The following is a 14,230-nucleotide window of genomic DNA, read 5'->3' as shown; positions in this document are numbered from 1 at the left end:
CTGCTTGGACACACAAATCAAATTCTGGAGCCTGTGCAGGATTATTTACCTGTCTGCTGCAGTTAGAAATTTCCCTGTAAACACATCCTTTCCTGACGGAGCATAGTCCCAGAGCTGTTCTTCTGCTGCAATAAAGTAGTGCCTCTCACGTCCAGGGCTTTCTGTTGCTGCAGCTTTACTCCCACAAAGAGATACCTCATAGAAGGCCTGCATTCCTGCTGCTCACGAGTTTCACGAGTTTCAGAGAGAGGAGAGAAAAAGAATGACAGAGGATTACATATTCACAACAAATGGAATGGAACGACAAATCACATCAATCCTGACCCAGTAAATCCGCATAAACACACAACATATTCCTCTGAAAGAGATGCCGTGTAATAATTATAACCCGTTATATGGTAGATGATACACAAAATACCTTGCATGTGATCATTGACCTGACAGCTGAGCAACCACTTCCCCAGGGTTTTAGGAACCATCTCTGCCGTGACAAAGCTGGCCGGAAACAGACTGAGCACATCAGTGCGATGACCGCGGTCCAGCAGAGTGTGGCCATGGAAGTGTGCGGTGTGGATGTCGATCTCATTTCCAATTCCGAAAAGATGCCACGACACCCTGTTTCCCAAACACACGGACAGAGTGGGGAGGTTCCCGTAAACAAATCCGTTTATCGCTGATAGAGGACAGAGAAACAAACAAGAACTCACATTAAAATGAAGTGATGTATAAAGCACACAGCCATAAATCAGTTTGTCAGGTTTAAGTCAGTCAAGGTGTACTTTGGCAACAGTGATAAAGACACTATGTAGAAAGAGGCAAAAGGGTAACAGAAATAAAATTGTAATAGTCCGTTTGTAGAATCAGACTGAAGAATAAGACTCATTACAGGTTTTTATTACTAACACTGAGCCTATATCTGAAGAATACCCTAAAACAAACAAACTAAGAAATATTGTTAGTTCCACAGCAGCCAATACAAAATGAAAGGCGTGTGCGTTTACTGTATGTGTGTATATATATATATATATATATATATATATATATATATGTACCATAGCTCATTATAAACCTATAGATATCTCTAATAATAATCAGTGAGTTTCTTTAAATAACCCAAACTGGAGCTTACAGTGCATGAGGTTGGACTCTTCAAAGTTCTCGTCCTCACTCTCTTGGTCACAATCAGGGCAGAATCTCTGTATGTTTTCATCCAAGTACCAGCTGAAGTTTTCATCCACCACGCTAAACATAAGAAAAAACTCCTGATCCACTTCAGATTGCTTCAGTCCTGAACTGTCCAGAGCTCCTGGAAGGAAGGAGGGAGGGAGGGAGAGAGAGAGGTATATATATGTTTATGTATTTTCAGTAATATGCTTTAGCAACTGAGAGAGAGAGAGAGAGAGAGAGAGAGAGAGAGAGAGAGTGACAGAAAGAGAGAGACAGAAAGAGAGAGAGAGACAGAGTGAGAGAGAGAAACAGAGAGAGAGAGAGAGAGACAGAGAGAGAGAGAGACACAGAGTGAGAGAGAGAGAGAGAGAGAGAGAGAGGGAGAGAGAAAGAGAGACAGAGAGAGACAGAGTGATAGTGAGAGAGAGAGAGAGAACATAATGAATATTAATGTACAACACAGGGTAAAGAAGGTGGCTTCACCTTTTTTACATAAAGCCTTCATAAGAACCTTCTTAGTCTTCAATGAAATTCTGTGTAAAAAGATTTATTCAAAGTCATTTTAGAGCGTTTCCATTGGTTCATTCATCGTCATGAAATGTTCACACAGTGTGAGGGACTGCAGCTGTGTTCAAATGATGTAGTAAACTAAACACCCACAAACACAGAGATAAATGCTTTTAATTGGAGTGTGACAATATGTTTATGTGGATGTATATGTGTAAATAAGTGTGTGTGTGTTTCTAGGTGAGTGTTTAGTATTGGCTCCTGTAGTGGTATATCGGGAAGTGTGTGGGTGAATGTGAATGTTTGTGTGTGTAGCGAGTAGAGCACAAGTATGGGTGAGTTTCTGGGAGTAGATTACAATGTTGGCAGGTCAGATCACTGAGTGTGTGTGTGTGTGACTGAATGAGAGAACGAGAGCGAGAGAGAAAGAGAGTGTGTGCATTACCCTTTTTACAGGTCAGCAGAACCCCTATTAGCCCAGTTGCGATATCTTTAGGAGCGTCTACGTGTGAGTGGTAGATCCAAGTAAGACATCCCGAGTCAGACTCCATTGGGGCAAACTCCGGTGTTACTTTCCACCTGTATGTGTACATTTCACCTGGACGCACAGCATCATCCTTCTTCTGTTTACCAGATGTACCGTCTGGATAAAGGGCACCTGGGGTACATAGTGTGGTTAGTATTTCTTTGAAGCTGCACTGTAATTAAGCTATGTTTGGGGTTTGTATATAAAGAACAAACAGAATAAATGCAAATAAACTCTTGTATAGTGTGTGTGTGTGTGTGTGTGTGTGTGTGTGTGAGTGTGTGAGTGCATGTGCAATCGCATCTGTGAGGCCCCATAAAGCTTGGGGTGGGATTTTGAGTTTAGAACTTTCATAGAGACGCTGTGTCCAGATCAAACATTAAAACACCACGTACTGAACTCCAAACTAAACCTGGGTCTAATTACAGCATATTCCTTTGTTTATTATTTATATATAATATTAATTTCTCTCTGTAATGACCTGCATTCAGTGGCTCTTCCGGTGTAGTCCCTGTACGGTGTTAATCACTGACATATGTGTTTGAAATCTGAATTTTTATAGTTTTAATATATTCATATGCCGTTCATCTTATATAAATATATATAACGTCATAAATCATGAATTTAAGTTTTAACAATGCTTTTAAATGTGCTTTTTTGCACTTGTGAGTTGGTGCTACATTCAATAAATCCATAAATTAAAATCTTCTAAATGAGATCTAAATTCAGATCTCAAAACTAAAATCTAGGCCAGAGGTTGTTCTTCAAAGAGAAAGTAAACTTCCACAGTCACAGACCTGTTACTATAAACATCAGACTACATAAACACCAGCTACAACACTGAAGAGGACGCTGCTTTGTGTAAAACATGAGCAAACCATGAACTCTCTGCTGCTGCGGCTTTAATAATCCAGAGATTCTGCCCTGTTTTGGTGTAAAGTTAAACAGAAAAGCTGAAACAGAAAGGCAGTAACAGATGTTTCAGTTGGTGTTGGTGTGGGTTACAGGGACAGATGAGCTGACTTTCAGTTCTGTAAAGTACCAGAAAATGAAAGAGTCATGGATCACAGAAATGCCTCCACACACAAAAGTTTGTGATATATGATCTCAACATTTTCAACACGTTTCCGCAGCCGAAGGGAGGAGAGGATGGGTGTCAGATTGCTCTTTGATTGGTGGATGTGAGAAGAGGGCACTGTGATTGGTTAATGTACTGTTTTCTTTGAGAAGCCGGGATGGTTGAACTCTGACCTAGATTTGTATTTTTGAGATGTAAATTCATGAATCTGAACTTGAAAAAAATTATAAACACAAAAGTGCATTGCTACAATTATAATTTATGAATTGCGGATTTATATTTTTAAAGTTTATCAAATGCTATATGAATATAATTCAACTATAAAGACTCAGATGTCAGTTATTTAGCTCCATATCCTCCGCAGCTCACTGTGTTTGACTGGATGAATAAAATCAGTAAAGATTTAATTTACAGAGAGACAAGGTGAGAAAAGCACATCAGCAACTTCCTTCAAACTCAGTAACATCTCTTCTACCTTCCGAGTCCTTCTTGTAGAACACTCCGTGTGGATGGAGGGAATACGGTTGAGATGCAAAGTTCTTCAAATGCACCACGATGTCATCCCCAACTTCTGCCCGGATCACGGGTCCAAGAAATCCCAGCCAATCCGGCTTCGGCATTTCGACAGAAAAACTTCGGTCTGTGTACTGTCGATACACCGCTTTTTTATAAATGCTCCCGATGCTTCCCGGACCTTGCACCAGATATAAGGCTGCATTCCTTAGAAAAGAGGAAACAAGAGAGACGAAGGGAAATGAGAAAAGGTTGAGCATGTTGTACCTTTGAATATCAGACACACCCTGACTTTTTTGGTACTTTCCGAAATTAGTTCACAGCACTACACACAGCCTGTATGTCCCATGAACCTTGTGAAGTGGTGGTTATACGTATCTTATTAATGTAAAGATATTTTGTCATTAATGTGTAAAGGCAGCTGTTGTTACAAGCTTTTCTTTGCAAATTTCTTTGCAGATTTACCCTGTGCAGTGTAAACCAGCTACTGCACAGAGCCCTGCTTTACATACTTTGCTATGAAAGTGATGAATAATGTGCTTATAATTTGCTTAACTTACAACAGGAAGGATTATATCAGCTGACAATGTGAGACAAGAGAGAGAGAGAGAGAGAGAGAGAGAGAGAGAGAGAGAGAGAGAGAGAGAGAGAGAGATCTCTGTCCCAAAGTCCACACATTACAAAGCTCAAGATCTTGCAGTTTTCCCTTCGTCGTATCTACAGTACCAGGAAAACCGCACTGCACTCTGGGATATAGTGTTCTGCAGGTGTAATGAGGTAAAAGTGTGATAGCACCTTTGAAAAATGGGACACCGTCTTAAACACATATTTGAGTACACAAAAGTACAAACATATAAATGTGCAGTTTGCTAGTACGGACCAGGCCTGTAAAGGCTGAAGTGGGGAGGTGAACTCAGATGTTTTTGCGATGGGGTTCAGGGCGCTGTATGAAGCCACACCCCTTGGTGGAGAGATCAATACAAGAACAAGGGTGGCGATGGGAGTCCAATATCAGGAATTTAGTGAAGACTGATCTCCTTTTCTTGACCACAGACGTGGGTTCAGAACATTTCGGTTGGTAATTACAAAGTTGGAAATGGCCCAGTGTCCAAGTGTTTAGTATAAAGACATTAGCTTGTGTAGTATCCATGCGTGATTTATGTTCTAGACGTGCCTGCGGTTTCCTGAGTGTCTGGATGATAAGGATAGCTTTTAAGATAAGCACTAATGATCACAAAAGTGCTATTAGAAATCCTCATCACAGCATTCCAGTTACAGTACATTTCACAGAAAGTGAACCACAATGTAGCCACTTTGCAAAACTATATCTGGATAGAGGTGGGGACACTACGAGGGAAAGTACTGCAGACTTTGTTGTTCTGAATTTATGAGAAACTTTTAAAAGAGGTTTAATTCGATATAGGCACAGTGTCACTGCAGGCTTGACAGTCCGGGTGACTGTCTGTGAGGAGTGTGGTGTGTTCTCCCTGTGAGTGCGTGGGTTTCCTCCGGGTGACTGTCTGTGAGGAGTGTGGCGTGTTCTCCCTGTGTCTGCATGGGTTTTTTCCGGGTGACCGTCTGTGAGGAGTGTGATGTGTTCTCCCTGTGTCTGCGTGGGTTTCCTCCGGGTGACTGTCTGTGAGGAGTGTGGTGTGTTCTCCCTGTGTCTGCGTGGGTTTCCTCCAGGTGCTCCGGTTTCCTCCCATGCTCCAAAAACAAACGTTGGTAGGTGGATTGGAGACTTGAAAGTGTCTGTATGTGTGAGTGTGTGAGTGAATGTGTAAGTGTGTGTTGCCCTGTGAAGGACTGGAGCCCCCTCCAGAGTGTATTCCTGCATTGAGCCTAACATAATATTGTGTATTTTTATTAATAATAATAATTCATTCATTGGCAGTTCAGTGTGGTGGTGGGTCTGGAGCCTACCCAGGTGGGAACACACCCTGTAGGGGGTGCCAGTCCTTCACAGGGCGACACACACTCCCACATTCACTCACACCAACGTGTGTTGAAACCAGAGCACACGGAGGAAACCCACATGGACACAGGGAGAACACACCACACTCCTCACAGACACAGACCATGCCGCCCTAATGCTATTATTATTTTTAACCAAGAACAGACACCTAAAGTCACAAATACGTCATACGGTTCATTCAAAAGCAAAAATGCAGTTCGACCAAAATAGCTGTTTGTTTTTATGATTGTATGTAGAGAAGAAATATTCTCTATCAGATCCATCATTAAACAACATTGAGCAGGTGTTTGCTGATGTTTGCTAATGTTCACTTTTCTTGCGACCTGCGTATATTTCACATTTAGGGAGTGAATGTAGTTTAAGTGGGCGGCACGGTGGCTCAGCAGGTTAGTGTCGCAGTCACACAGCTCCAGGGGCCTGGAGGTTGTGGGTTCGATTCCCGCTCCGGGTGACTGTTGGTGTGTTCTCCCCGTGTCCGCGTGGGTTTCCTCCGGGTGCTCCGGTTTCCTCCCACAGTCCAAAAACACACGTTGCAGGTGGATTGGCGACTCGAATGTGAATGTCTGTGTTGCCCTGTGAAGGACTGGCGTCCCCTCCAGGGTGTATTCCCGCCTTGCGCCCAGTGATTCCAGGTAGGCTCTGGACCCCCCGCGACCCTAAGTTGGATAAGCGGTTACAGATAATGGATGGATGTAGTTTAAGTTACTCACTCGTCTTCGCTGAATTTGAGCCCATTGAGCTGATTCTTTCCAGACGGCGCATAGTCCCAGTCCTCTTCCCGAATTCCGATGTTATATTCCCGAATAGCGCATTCACTAAGTCCAAGATTTATAATTAAAAAACACAAACACAAACGGTAAACGGGCTGTGTCATTGTCCAGCAGGCGAGGAAATGAACCGGTAAAATCCCTATCAGAGCCGCTGAGAGACTCCGAATCATTCACCAACCCGAAGCCGAGGCAGTTATTCTGGCTCTGAATACCAACGCCAGAAGATTACGCAGTCACCATTAACGATTTAGATAAGCAGCTATCAAATTAAACACACACACACACAAACATACTGCTACAACGGAGACAAATCGAAAGTGAGTGAGTGAGAGAGACGGAGGGAGGGGAAGTACGTTTGCTCCTTTTACTCTCCGGTTTACTCCCTTTTTAACTCAGAACAGAAAGTGCCGGGAGGTGACAGCAGAAAAGGGACACAGAAATTAACACCGCTGTCCCAAGTTTCTGACCACGACTTCGACCAGTTTTAATGATGACAGATTTCAGTGCGCACCCTGATATTAGAGTGAGAGGTGTGGTTATAAAACAGGAATAAAACTTTCGCCAGAAATCTCCTCACAGGAGAAACGGAGCACAGGGACGTAACTGTCGTTCGCTGTTGAACTGCGCATGCGCAAACACACCCACACACCCCCCGGCGCGCGCACACACACACACCGACAATGAATACATTACTTCTTGTATCACATTACTGTATATATAACTGTAAACATACACCGCCCGTTTTGTTTGAACGGCATGTGTCCCACTGTGAAGTTTGTCATGGTTCGTTTAAACAGAAGATATACCTCAACACACTCGGTTTATTCCAGTTGATTAAAACTCTAAAAGACAGACAGGAAATGCTGATGGTTCTGTTTGTGTTTAAAGTTACTCAGTCTTGAAATTAAAGCTCCTTTCTGCTTTGGAAAGCAGTCTCTGCGGTTACATGTTCTTATTCATGCTGCATTCACATAGTAAACAACTAGTCCCTGCAGCAGGCCTTCACCTGTGGTCCAGTGTGTCATGACAGATCAATAACACATGTCTAGAGAGTGTAAACTTTAATGCCATAAGATGATTATCAATATTAATGAATACCTTAATTAAAAAGTAGCAGTGTTACTGATATTTAAGCCAGTGGTGATTATGTTGTTTCTTTACTAGTGAAGTGGAGCTGAAGATAGAAAAGAAACCATTCAGTTGCTGGTTAGTGGTGTAACCTACACTCTCTCTCTCTCTCTCTCTCTCTCTCTCTCTCTCTCTCTCTCTCTCTCTCTCTCTGTGAATATTGTTGGTTGTTATTGTTCACATCAAAAATATTTGTTGGCCCCAAAGTCTTAAATGTGTCCAGATCATCTGGTTGTGTTGAATTTCAACATAAAAACTGTAATATTTCCGAGGTATAAACCTGTAAATCTATAAATAACTAGATAACCTATTTGCATTCGAGTAGATTAAGCATTTAAAATTCTAAGTAGTTATATTCAGCAGTAATATTTGGCTGGAATAAGCGTTTAAAATTATACGTAGTTAGACAACATATTAGTAAAATTCTCAGCCTGCTGCAAGGACAGAGTTTGGCAGCACAGTCAAGCCGTGTGTGATGAATCAACAAAGGAAAACGGCTCGTATTCCCACAACTGGTTCTGGACCAAGGCCCAGAGGACTGTGAAAGACCTCAGCCACCGCAACAATGGACTCTCCGCTCTGCTACAGGACGTGCTTCTGTTCCCTGAAGGACAATACAGAGAGAATGAAGAGGGTCCTTCTCCCGCAAGCCATTCTGGTTCTGAACTCAGTACAGCCGAGAATACACCCCCCTCCATCCAACTCACATACACACTCACACATCTTTTCCTGACACTAATGAAACATAAATATCTTGTGCTCTGTGTTTTTGCACACTTCTTTTGTACATTTTACACCCTGCTCTTATATACACTCTCAGAAATAAAGGTACAGTAAAAGTACATTATATTCACTAAAGGTATAAACAGTGTAACTATCCCTTCCAAAGTTGAAGTGGGTGTGACAGAGTGAGTAGAAAACAACAACATTCAGGGCAGTGGCACACCAGGATCAGGACTGTGTACCACTGTTAATCATTAGATTCCAGAGGGGAGCTCAGGGAGCACATGGAATGGAACGCATTTGATGAGAGAACGACTGCAACCCTTTTTTAAAACATGAGAACCCTGGTTCTTCTCAGACTATTTCAGGGTTTTTATATTATTAGTAAACTTAGAATGTACAATAATTTATTAGAACAAAACAAAACAAAGTAATACATGTATTGATCACTCTGCAAGTGTCAACGACCGCAAGGACAAGAGAGCTCTGACATCACTCTGCACATTACACACTTACACACTCTCTCTCTCTCTCCCTCTCTCTCTCTCCGATAATCTGACTGATCCCAAATATAAACGGGAGTTAATCTTCATCCAGTGGATGATGAAGAGACAAATCTGCTGAAACAGGATCCTGAAGTCCATCACTCTTGATTTCAGTAAAAACAAGGTTACAGAGGTAAGGCTGAGCAGAGGGGGAGGGTTTATAGTGAAGAAAATTAACGAGAAGGTCTATCTCTATATTGGTTCTGTAGTTCCACTGCAATATCCTTAATATTTCTGTCGTCTCTTTTTAACATTTCTAATTCTCTGTAGTTCCTCTGTAATATGTCTCTGGCTTCTCCTTAATCTCTCTGTAGTTTCTACTGAATATCATTGTAGTTTCATATTAGTCCGTCTGCACACTTTTAAAAAAAATGGTCCTGCAAAAGAAGTGATGGATTTTTAAACCTTTAAAAGGCCTCTAAAACAACCACGGTTCTTTATGGAATCAAAAGTGGTTCTTCTATGGCATTGGTCAAAGAACCCTTTGCAACATCTTTATTGTAATGTTGTAAACCTTTTTATCTGGACACCAGTGTTGTTTTAAACTTTCATTACTTCTCCTGAGCAGAAGAACCCTCTGAACCTCGTGTTGTCTCGGCGGTGTGTTTATTTCCCAGGCGGCTGATCATGTGCACAGGACGCTGGGCGAGATGTACAGGAGACCTACTCTTTCCTTTTGCTCTGCTTTCGATTGTGGCCAACATCTTGCTCTTCTTCCCAAATGGAGAGGTGTGGGGCACAGAGCAGATCACTGAGTGTGTGTGGTTGTTCCCTGGGGTCATTGGAGGAGGAGCTCTGGTGAATATTAGACTTTTGTTATTGTTTATTATCAGTGTTTTATTGACATTGAACAGCTCCAGGGGCTTGGGTTCGAGCCTTGTCTCGGGCCACTGTCTGTGAGGAGTTTGGTGTGTTTGTGATGTGTGGATCGGTGGCATGAATATTACGACAGATGTGAGTTTGTGAGTGACTGGGTGAGTGTGTTCAGGGCCCAGTGATTCTGCAGGTTCTGGAGCCGCCGTGACCCTGATCCTGACTGAGATTAAGTGATTATAGAAGAAGAATGGATATGTTTCTTTAGGCTTAAATTCATTCTGATGATCTGAAAGCGGTATGAAAAGGGATGAATGAAGGGAATTTAGCTCCCTGTGTACTTTTCCATCACCCTGGGACTATGCACTGTCTACAAAAACACATATCACATCCTTAAAACCTTTTCTGTCATTTTCATAGGTGCTTTTACCTGCTTCAGTGATCAGGGCAGCAGGAATGGAGGGGAGCTGCTTAGCCAATAGATGTGGGGTGAGACAGCCTGTATACACACACACACACACACACACACATATATATATATGGTCATGTAATTTACTGGCATGTAATGATATGCATCAGCTAGAGGTATGTAAAGCATGTGGTCCCTGGACTGTGGAGCAGCAGAAACACATCTGAAATATGCTGTAAAAGTCTCTGTGTACATCCTTTTTAAGGCGAAGCTATCTTACTAAATGATACAGTGGAACAATAAGCAGCTTTTCCTAATAAAGGTTTTGAATGGAATGATCAACAATGTCCACATACTGTAACTTGGGGTGTGTGCAGCTAGATGACATCATTTCTGTTTATTGTTTCTATTGTTTCAGATGTTGATTTCCATGGTGATGGCTGTTGTGGGCGTGGCAGGAGCGCTGTACTGTCTGATTATCACTGTAGTCGGACTGAAGGAGGGCCCTCTCTGTGACACCGGAGACGGACTGTTTATCTACCCCTTCTCCAATAAGACTTTAAAGTAAACACACACACACACACACACACACACACACACACACACATAAGAAGGAGATTCCCTAAATACTGTAAACAGCTATTTTAAATCAATAATCAATGCACTCTGTAACCACTTCCTCTACCTCCCCCACCTCAGTGGCCAAGCCCTATCACCCTCTGCTCATTGTAAGCAGAGCTGGATGATACGGCTAACATTTATATCACAATATATTTCTTAAATTTGGGCGATACGATTTAAATCAGATATTGATGTGAACAATAAAAAAAAGCCACAGAAACACTGCCATGAACTGAAACCAACACGACATCACCCTTAAACAGTACCCTTTTGGCTTTGTCAATGTTAATATTTTTAAGCTAATCTTTAAATCGATTGCTGAACTGAGGACAGCGCCCTCTAATGACCGTCAGTTAGTGACAGATGCTGTAAATATGTGTACTGAAATACTGAAAATGTGTTCATCATATCATTGTTTTTGAAACATTGTATATTGCGCTATATATTAATACTGAATCCCTACTGTATGTAGTTAAGATATATTTTTATTTAGGAGTAGATTCACCAATATTTTAACCACTGACAGGTAAAGGAAGTTACATTCACACAGAATGTGTGTTTGAAGCAGGAAAAATGTTCAAGTGTAAGACCCTGAGCCACTTTGATTAGCGTGAAATTGTAATTGTAATTGTTCAGAACATCTCCACAGCAGCAGGCCTAGAGAGGGGTTCCTGTTATACAGTGGTTGTTGTCCATGAAAAAAGGGCAGCCCTTGAACCAGTGACAGGGTCATGGAAACTTGATAGTTGGGTGAGTGAAGACTAGCCCATTTGTCTGATGCCACAAAGGAGCTACTGTGAAACACACTGCTGAAAAAAGTTAATGTTGGCTCTGACAGAAAGGTGTCAGGGACCAGAGTCACAGTGATTCACAGATTAGTCACAGTCCCCATTCTGACCTGTCCACCACTGAGAGTCCCAACTCTGGGCATATGGGGATAAGATTTAGACAATGGAACAATGGAGGAAGGTGTCCTGGTCCTATGAATAATGGTTTATTTTACATCAAGTAAATATTATGTGTTATGTGTCACACAAACAGCAGGACGTTCAAGTGGCCGAACCAGTGGAGTCAGTTTGGGCGTATTTGTTTATATAATTAGATACAGACCGAATATACCCCTTCGTGTCAGTGATATTACCTAATGGCAGTGGCTCCTTTCAGCAGGAGATTATTCCCTGCCACACTGCATGCACTGCATACATTATTCAGACATTGTTTGAGGAATATGAACATTGTTCAGAATGTTGACTTGGCCAGTGCCCTACAACTCAGTCCAATCTAGCGTCTGTGGGATATGGTGGAAATACACAGTCTGATTCAAAGAGGTCCTACCTCACAACTTACAGGACTTTAAGGATCTGCTGCTAAACTTCAGAGGTCTTTCACAGTTCATGCCATGAATGCATACCTAAGAGTAAGAAAATATTTTCTATCACTGGTTGCCTGTATCTTTCGTATTTTTCTTTTTTCCTGTAAGAAATTCACATAGGTCAGAGGAAGTAAACCAAGCTGAAAACTCAAGCTGCACACATGCAAATACTCATGCAGTAGGGAAATGTGTTTTGAGGAAGTGAAAATCTTTCAACTTAAGTTTCAAACAAAAGTCTTCTTTTTTAACTCAATCCTCATCTTACATTAATCCCTCACTTTCTCGAAAAGCTATTAGTCCTGTGTTAAAGCCTCTAAAACTTCAGCAATTCTAAATCTAGGAATAAAACCTTTCCTATTAAAAGAACTCTATGTAGTATTTCTACTTTAAAATTACAGTTTCTAAATGATTTTAATGTTCCTCAGAGCTGTAACAGGGAGAATAGAGCCTCAGTGGCTGCTATGCCGGGTCCTCTGATGGTTTACTGCACTAAGCAACTTCTGAATCACAAGGCGGAGGATTCTCACGAGAAATGGGTAACTCTTAGAGTCACTGAGCAGTGAGACATGGTTTGCAGCTGCTAACTTTAGCTGAATTAGCTCACCTTTTTAGCGTTAGACATCGATTCTGGTAATAAGTGTTTTTCTCCAGTTGCTGTGTGGATTAAATTGCTAAAGTTACACTTTGTGTTGGTGGAACCCAAGCTTTGTTGAGGACAGGGTTATAATCTGGTTTTGAGAGTTACTGATGAAAGAGGGTGAGTGCTAGCGCCTGCTAACTTTAGCCGGATTGGCTCAGTTTTTAGCGTTGGACATCGATTCTGGTGATAAGTGCTTTACTGTCTGTTGCTGTGGTTATAACAGCCAATGTACCACCAAAGTTACAAAGTTTATGGTTGTAATAACATGGTCCAGTCTGTATTTTGAGTAATATATGGGTTTTATCATGTAGTCATTTTTATTTTACACACATTCCCCAGACTTGATTTCAGCTGAAGCCCCAAGGGCTGTTTGCGAATGATGTAAATACATGAGTTTGTCTGGGAGTGTATGTTATGTAGAAGCCCTGAGAGCCAGTCGTGTGTGTGAAACTTGGTCACTCAGCAGCAGGTAGGGGGAGCTCAGGAGGCAAAAAGAGCCCGTTCTTACATTGTATTCCTATAAATGTAACCCAACAAATATATTTGTGATTTCTTCTCCTCAGTGAAAGTTACCTGTTCAATCAGGAGGTCTGGGAGCAGTGTGAGCGACCGAGGATTGTGGTACTCTGGAACATTGTTTTGTTCTCCATTTTGTTGGGTCTCTCAACGCTGGAGGCCATCCTCTTGCTGTCTCAGGTGGCCAACGGCCTTCTGGGATGCCTGTGTGGAACCTGCATAAACAAGAGACAGGTGCAGCACAATGAAAACTAAATACCCATGTGTAGCATGTCTTTAAATTTTCCATAACAAAACTGTGCTCATTCCTCTCCACATTGAAGAGGAACAGCTTTTATACTGACACCTAGTGGCCTGGATGTGTCAAATATGGCAGTCCTCCACCACAGACATGTGGGGGTCCTACTCTATGGTGAATTAACTATTTTCTTTAGGGACAACAAGGCTATTAGATTTAACATCTCGTGTGACGTGCACTTTATAGGAAATAGTGTAATAATGCAAAAATAATCACATAAATGTTTGGTACGTTTTGGTGTTAAAGAAGAAGGACTACCTTTCTTTTACTTCAATATTTTTTTTTTGCACAGGGGAACCTAGCTTAAACATTGGCCACTTACCTGGTTTTCTGAGGACACTGCCTACAAGACCACACCTGTTTCCAAATCAGTTGTACAATCAACCAAGATGATGTTGACCGTTTCTTGCTGTTACACACAGGAAGTGCTGCTTCCTCTGCCTGGTTTAATAATAGTAATTATAATAATAACTTAATGTACAGAGAACTTTTTTACTGTAACAGCTCAGAGATGAAACTTGTTCACAGATGAGACAAATACAAGTGGGTAAAGACACATTTTCTGATAATTATTTAAGTGTGTACTGTACTTTCCATTCTAATAAAATGTGAAGTTTAGTTTCACAGCT

At 41.6% G+C, this 14,230-nt stretch overlaps 2 protein-coding genes across 4 annotated transcripts in view; one reads left to right on the top strand and one right to left on the bottom strand.

Moving 5' to 3' along the window:
* The window catches only part of LOC136678320 (ferroxidase HEPHL1-like), a 21,034-nt gene extending 14,160 nt beyond the window's left edge, over positions 1–6,874 (bottom strand). For both annotated transcript variants that reach the window (XM_066656332.1, XM_066656333.1), the window contains exons 1-6: positions 6,477–6,874; positions 3,754–3,998; positions 2,120–2,332; positions 1,130–1,306; positions 419–673; positions 50–218 (exon numbers count right to left, since the gene is read on the bottom strand). In XM_066656332.1, coding sequence (XP_066512429.1) covers positions 50–218; positions 419–673; positions 1,130–1,306; positions 2,120–2,332; positions 3,754–3,998; positions 6,477–6,706 — 1,289 coding nt within the window. In that variant the 5' untranslated portion in view covers positions 6,707–6,874. The remainder of the gene's footprint in view (positions 1–49; positions 219–418; positions 674–1,129; positions 1,307–2,119; positions 2,333–3,753; positions 3,999–6,476) is intronic.
* LOC136678321 (transmembrane 4 L6 family member 1-like) lies at positions 6,236–14,230 on the top strand. 2 transcript variants are annotated; one of them, XM_066656336.1, is made up of 7 exons: positions 6,236–6,398; positions 7,701–7,742; positions 9,550–9,730; positions 10,166–10,234; positions 10,573–10,718; positions 13,351–13,537; positions 13,894–14,230. In XM_066656336.1, the coding sequence occupies exons 3-7, from the start codon at positions 9,560–9,562 to the stop codon at positions 13,906–13,908; spliced, it is 588 nt and encodes a 195-aa protein (XP_066512433.1). In that variant the 5' UTR covers positions 6,236–6,398; positions 7,701–7,742; positions 9,550–9,559; the 3' UTR covers positions 13,909–14,230. The 2 variants fall into 2 exon arrangements, with proteins under 2 accessions (XP_066512433.1, XP_066512432.1); XM_066656335.1 differs by lacking the exons at positions 6,236–6,398; positions 7,701–7,742 and adding an exon at positions 8,941–9,065.

Source organism: Hoplias malabaricus, chromosome Y (genome assembly GCF_029633855.1).
Source record: "Hoplias malabaricus isolate fHopMal1 chromosome Y, fHopMal1.hap1, whole genome shotgun sequence".
NCBI classification, from domain to species: Eukaryota; Metazoa; Chordata; class Actinopteri; order Characiformes; family Erythrinidae; genus Hoplias; species Hoplias malabaricus.
This window is presented reverse-complemented; position numbering and strand designations above follow the sequence as displayed.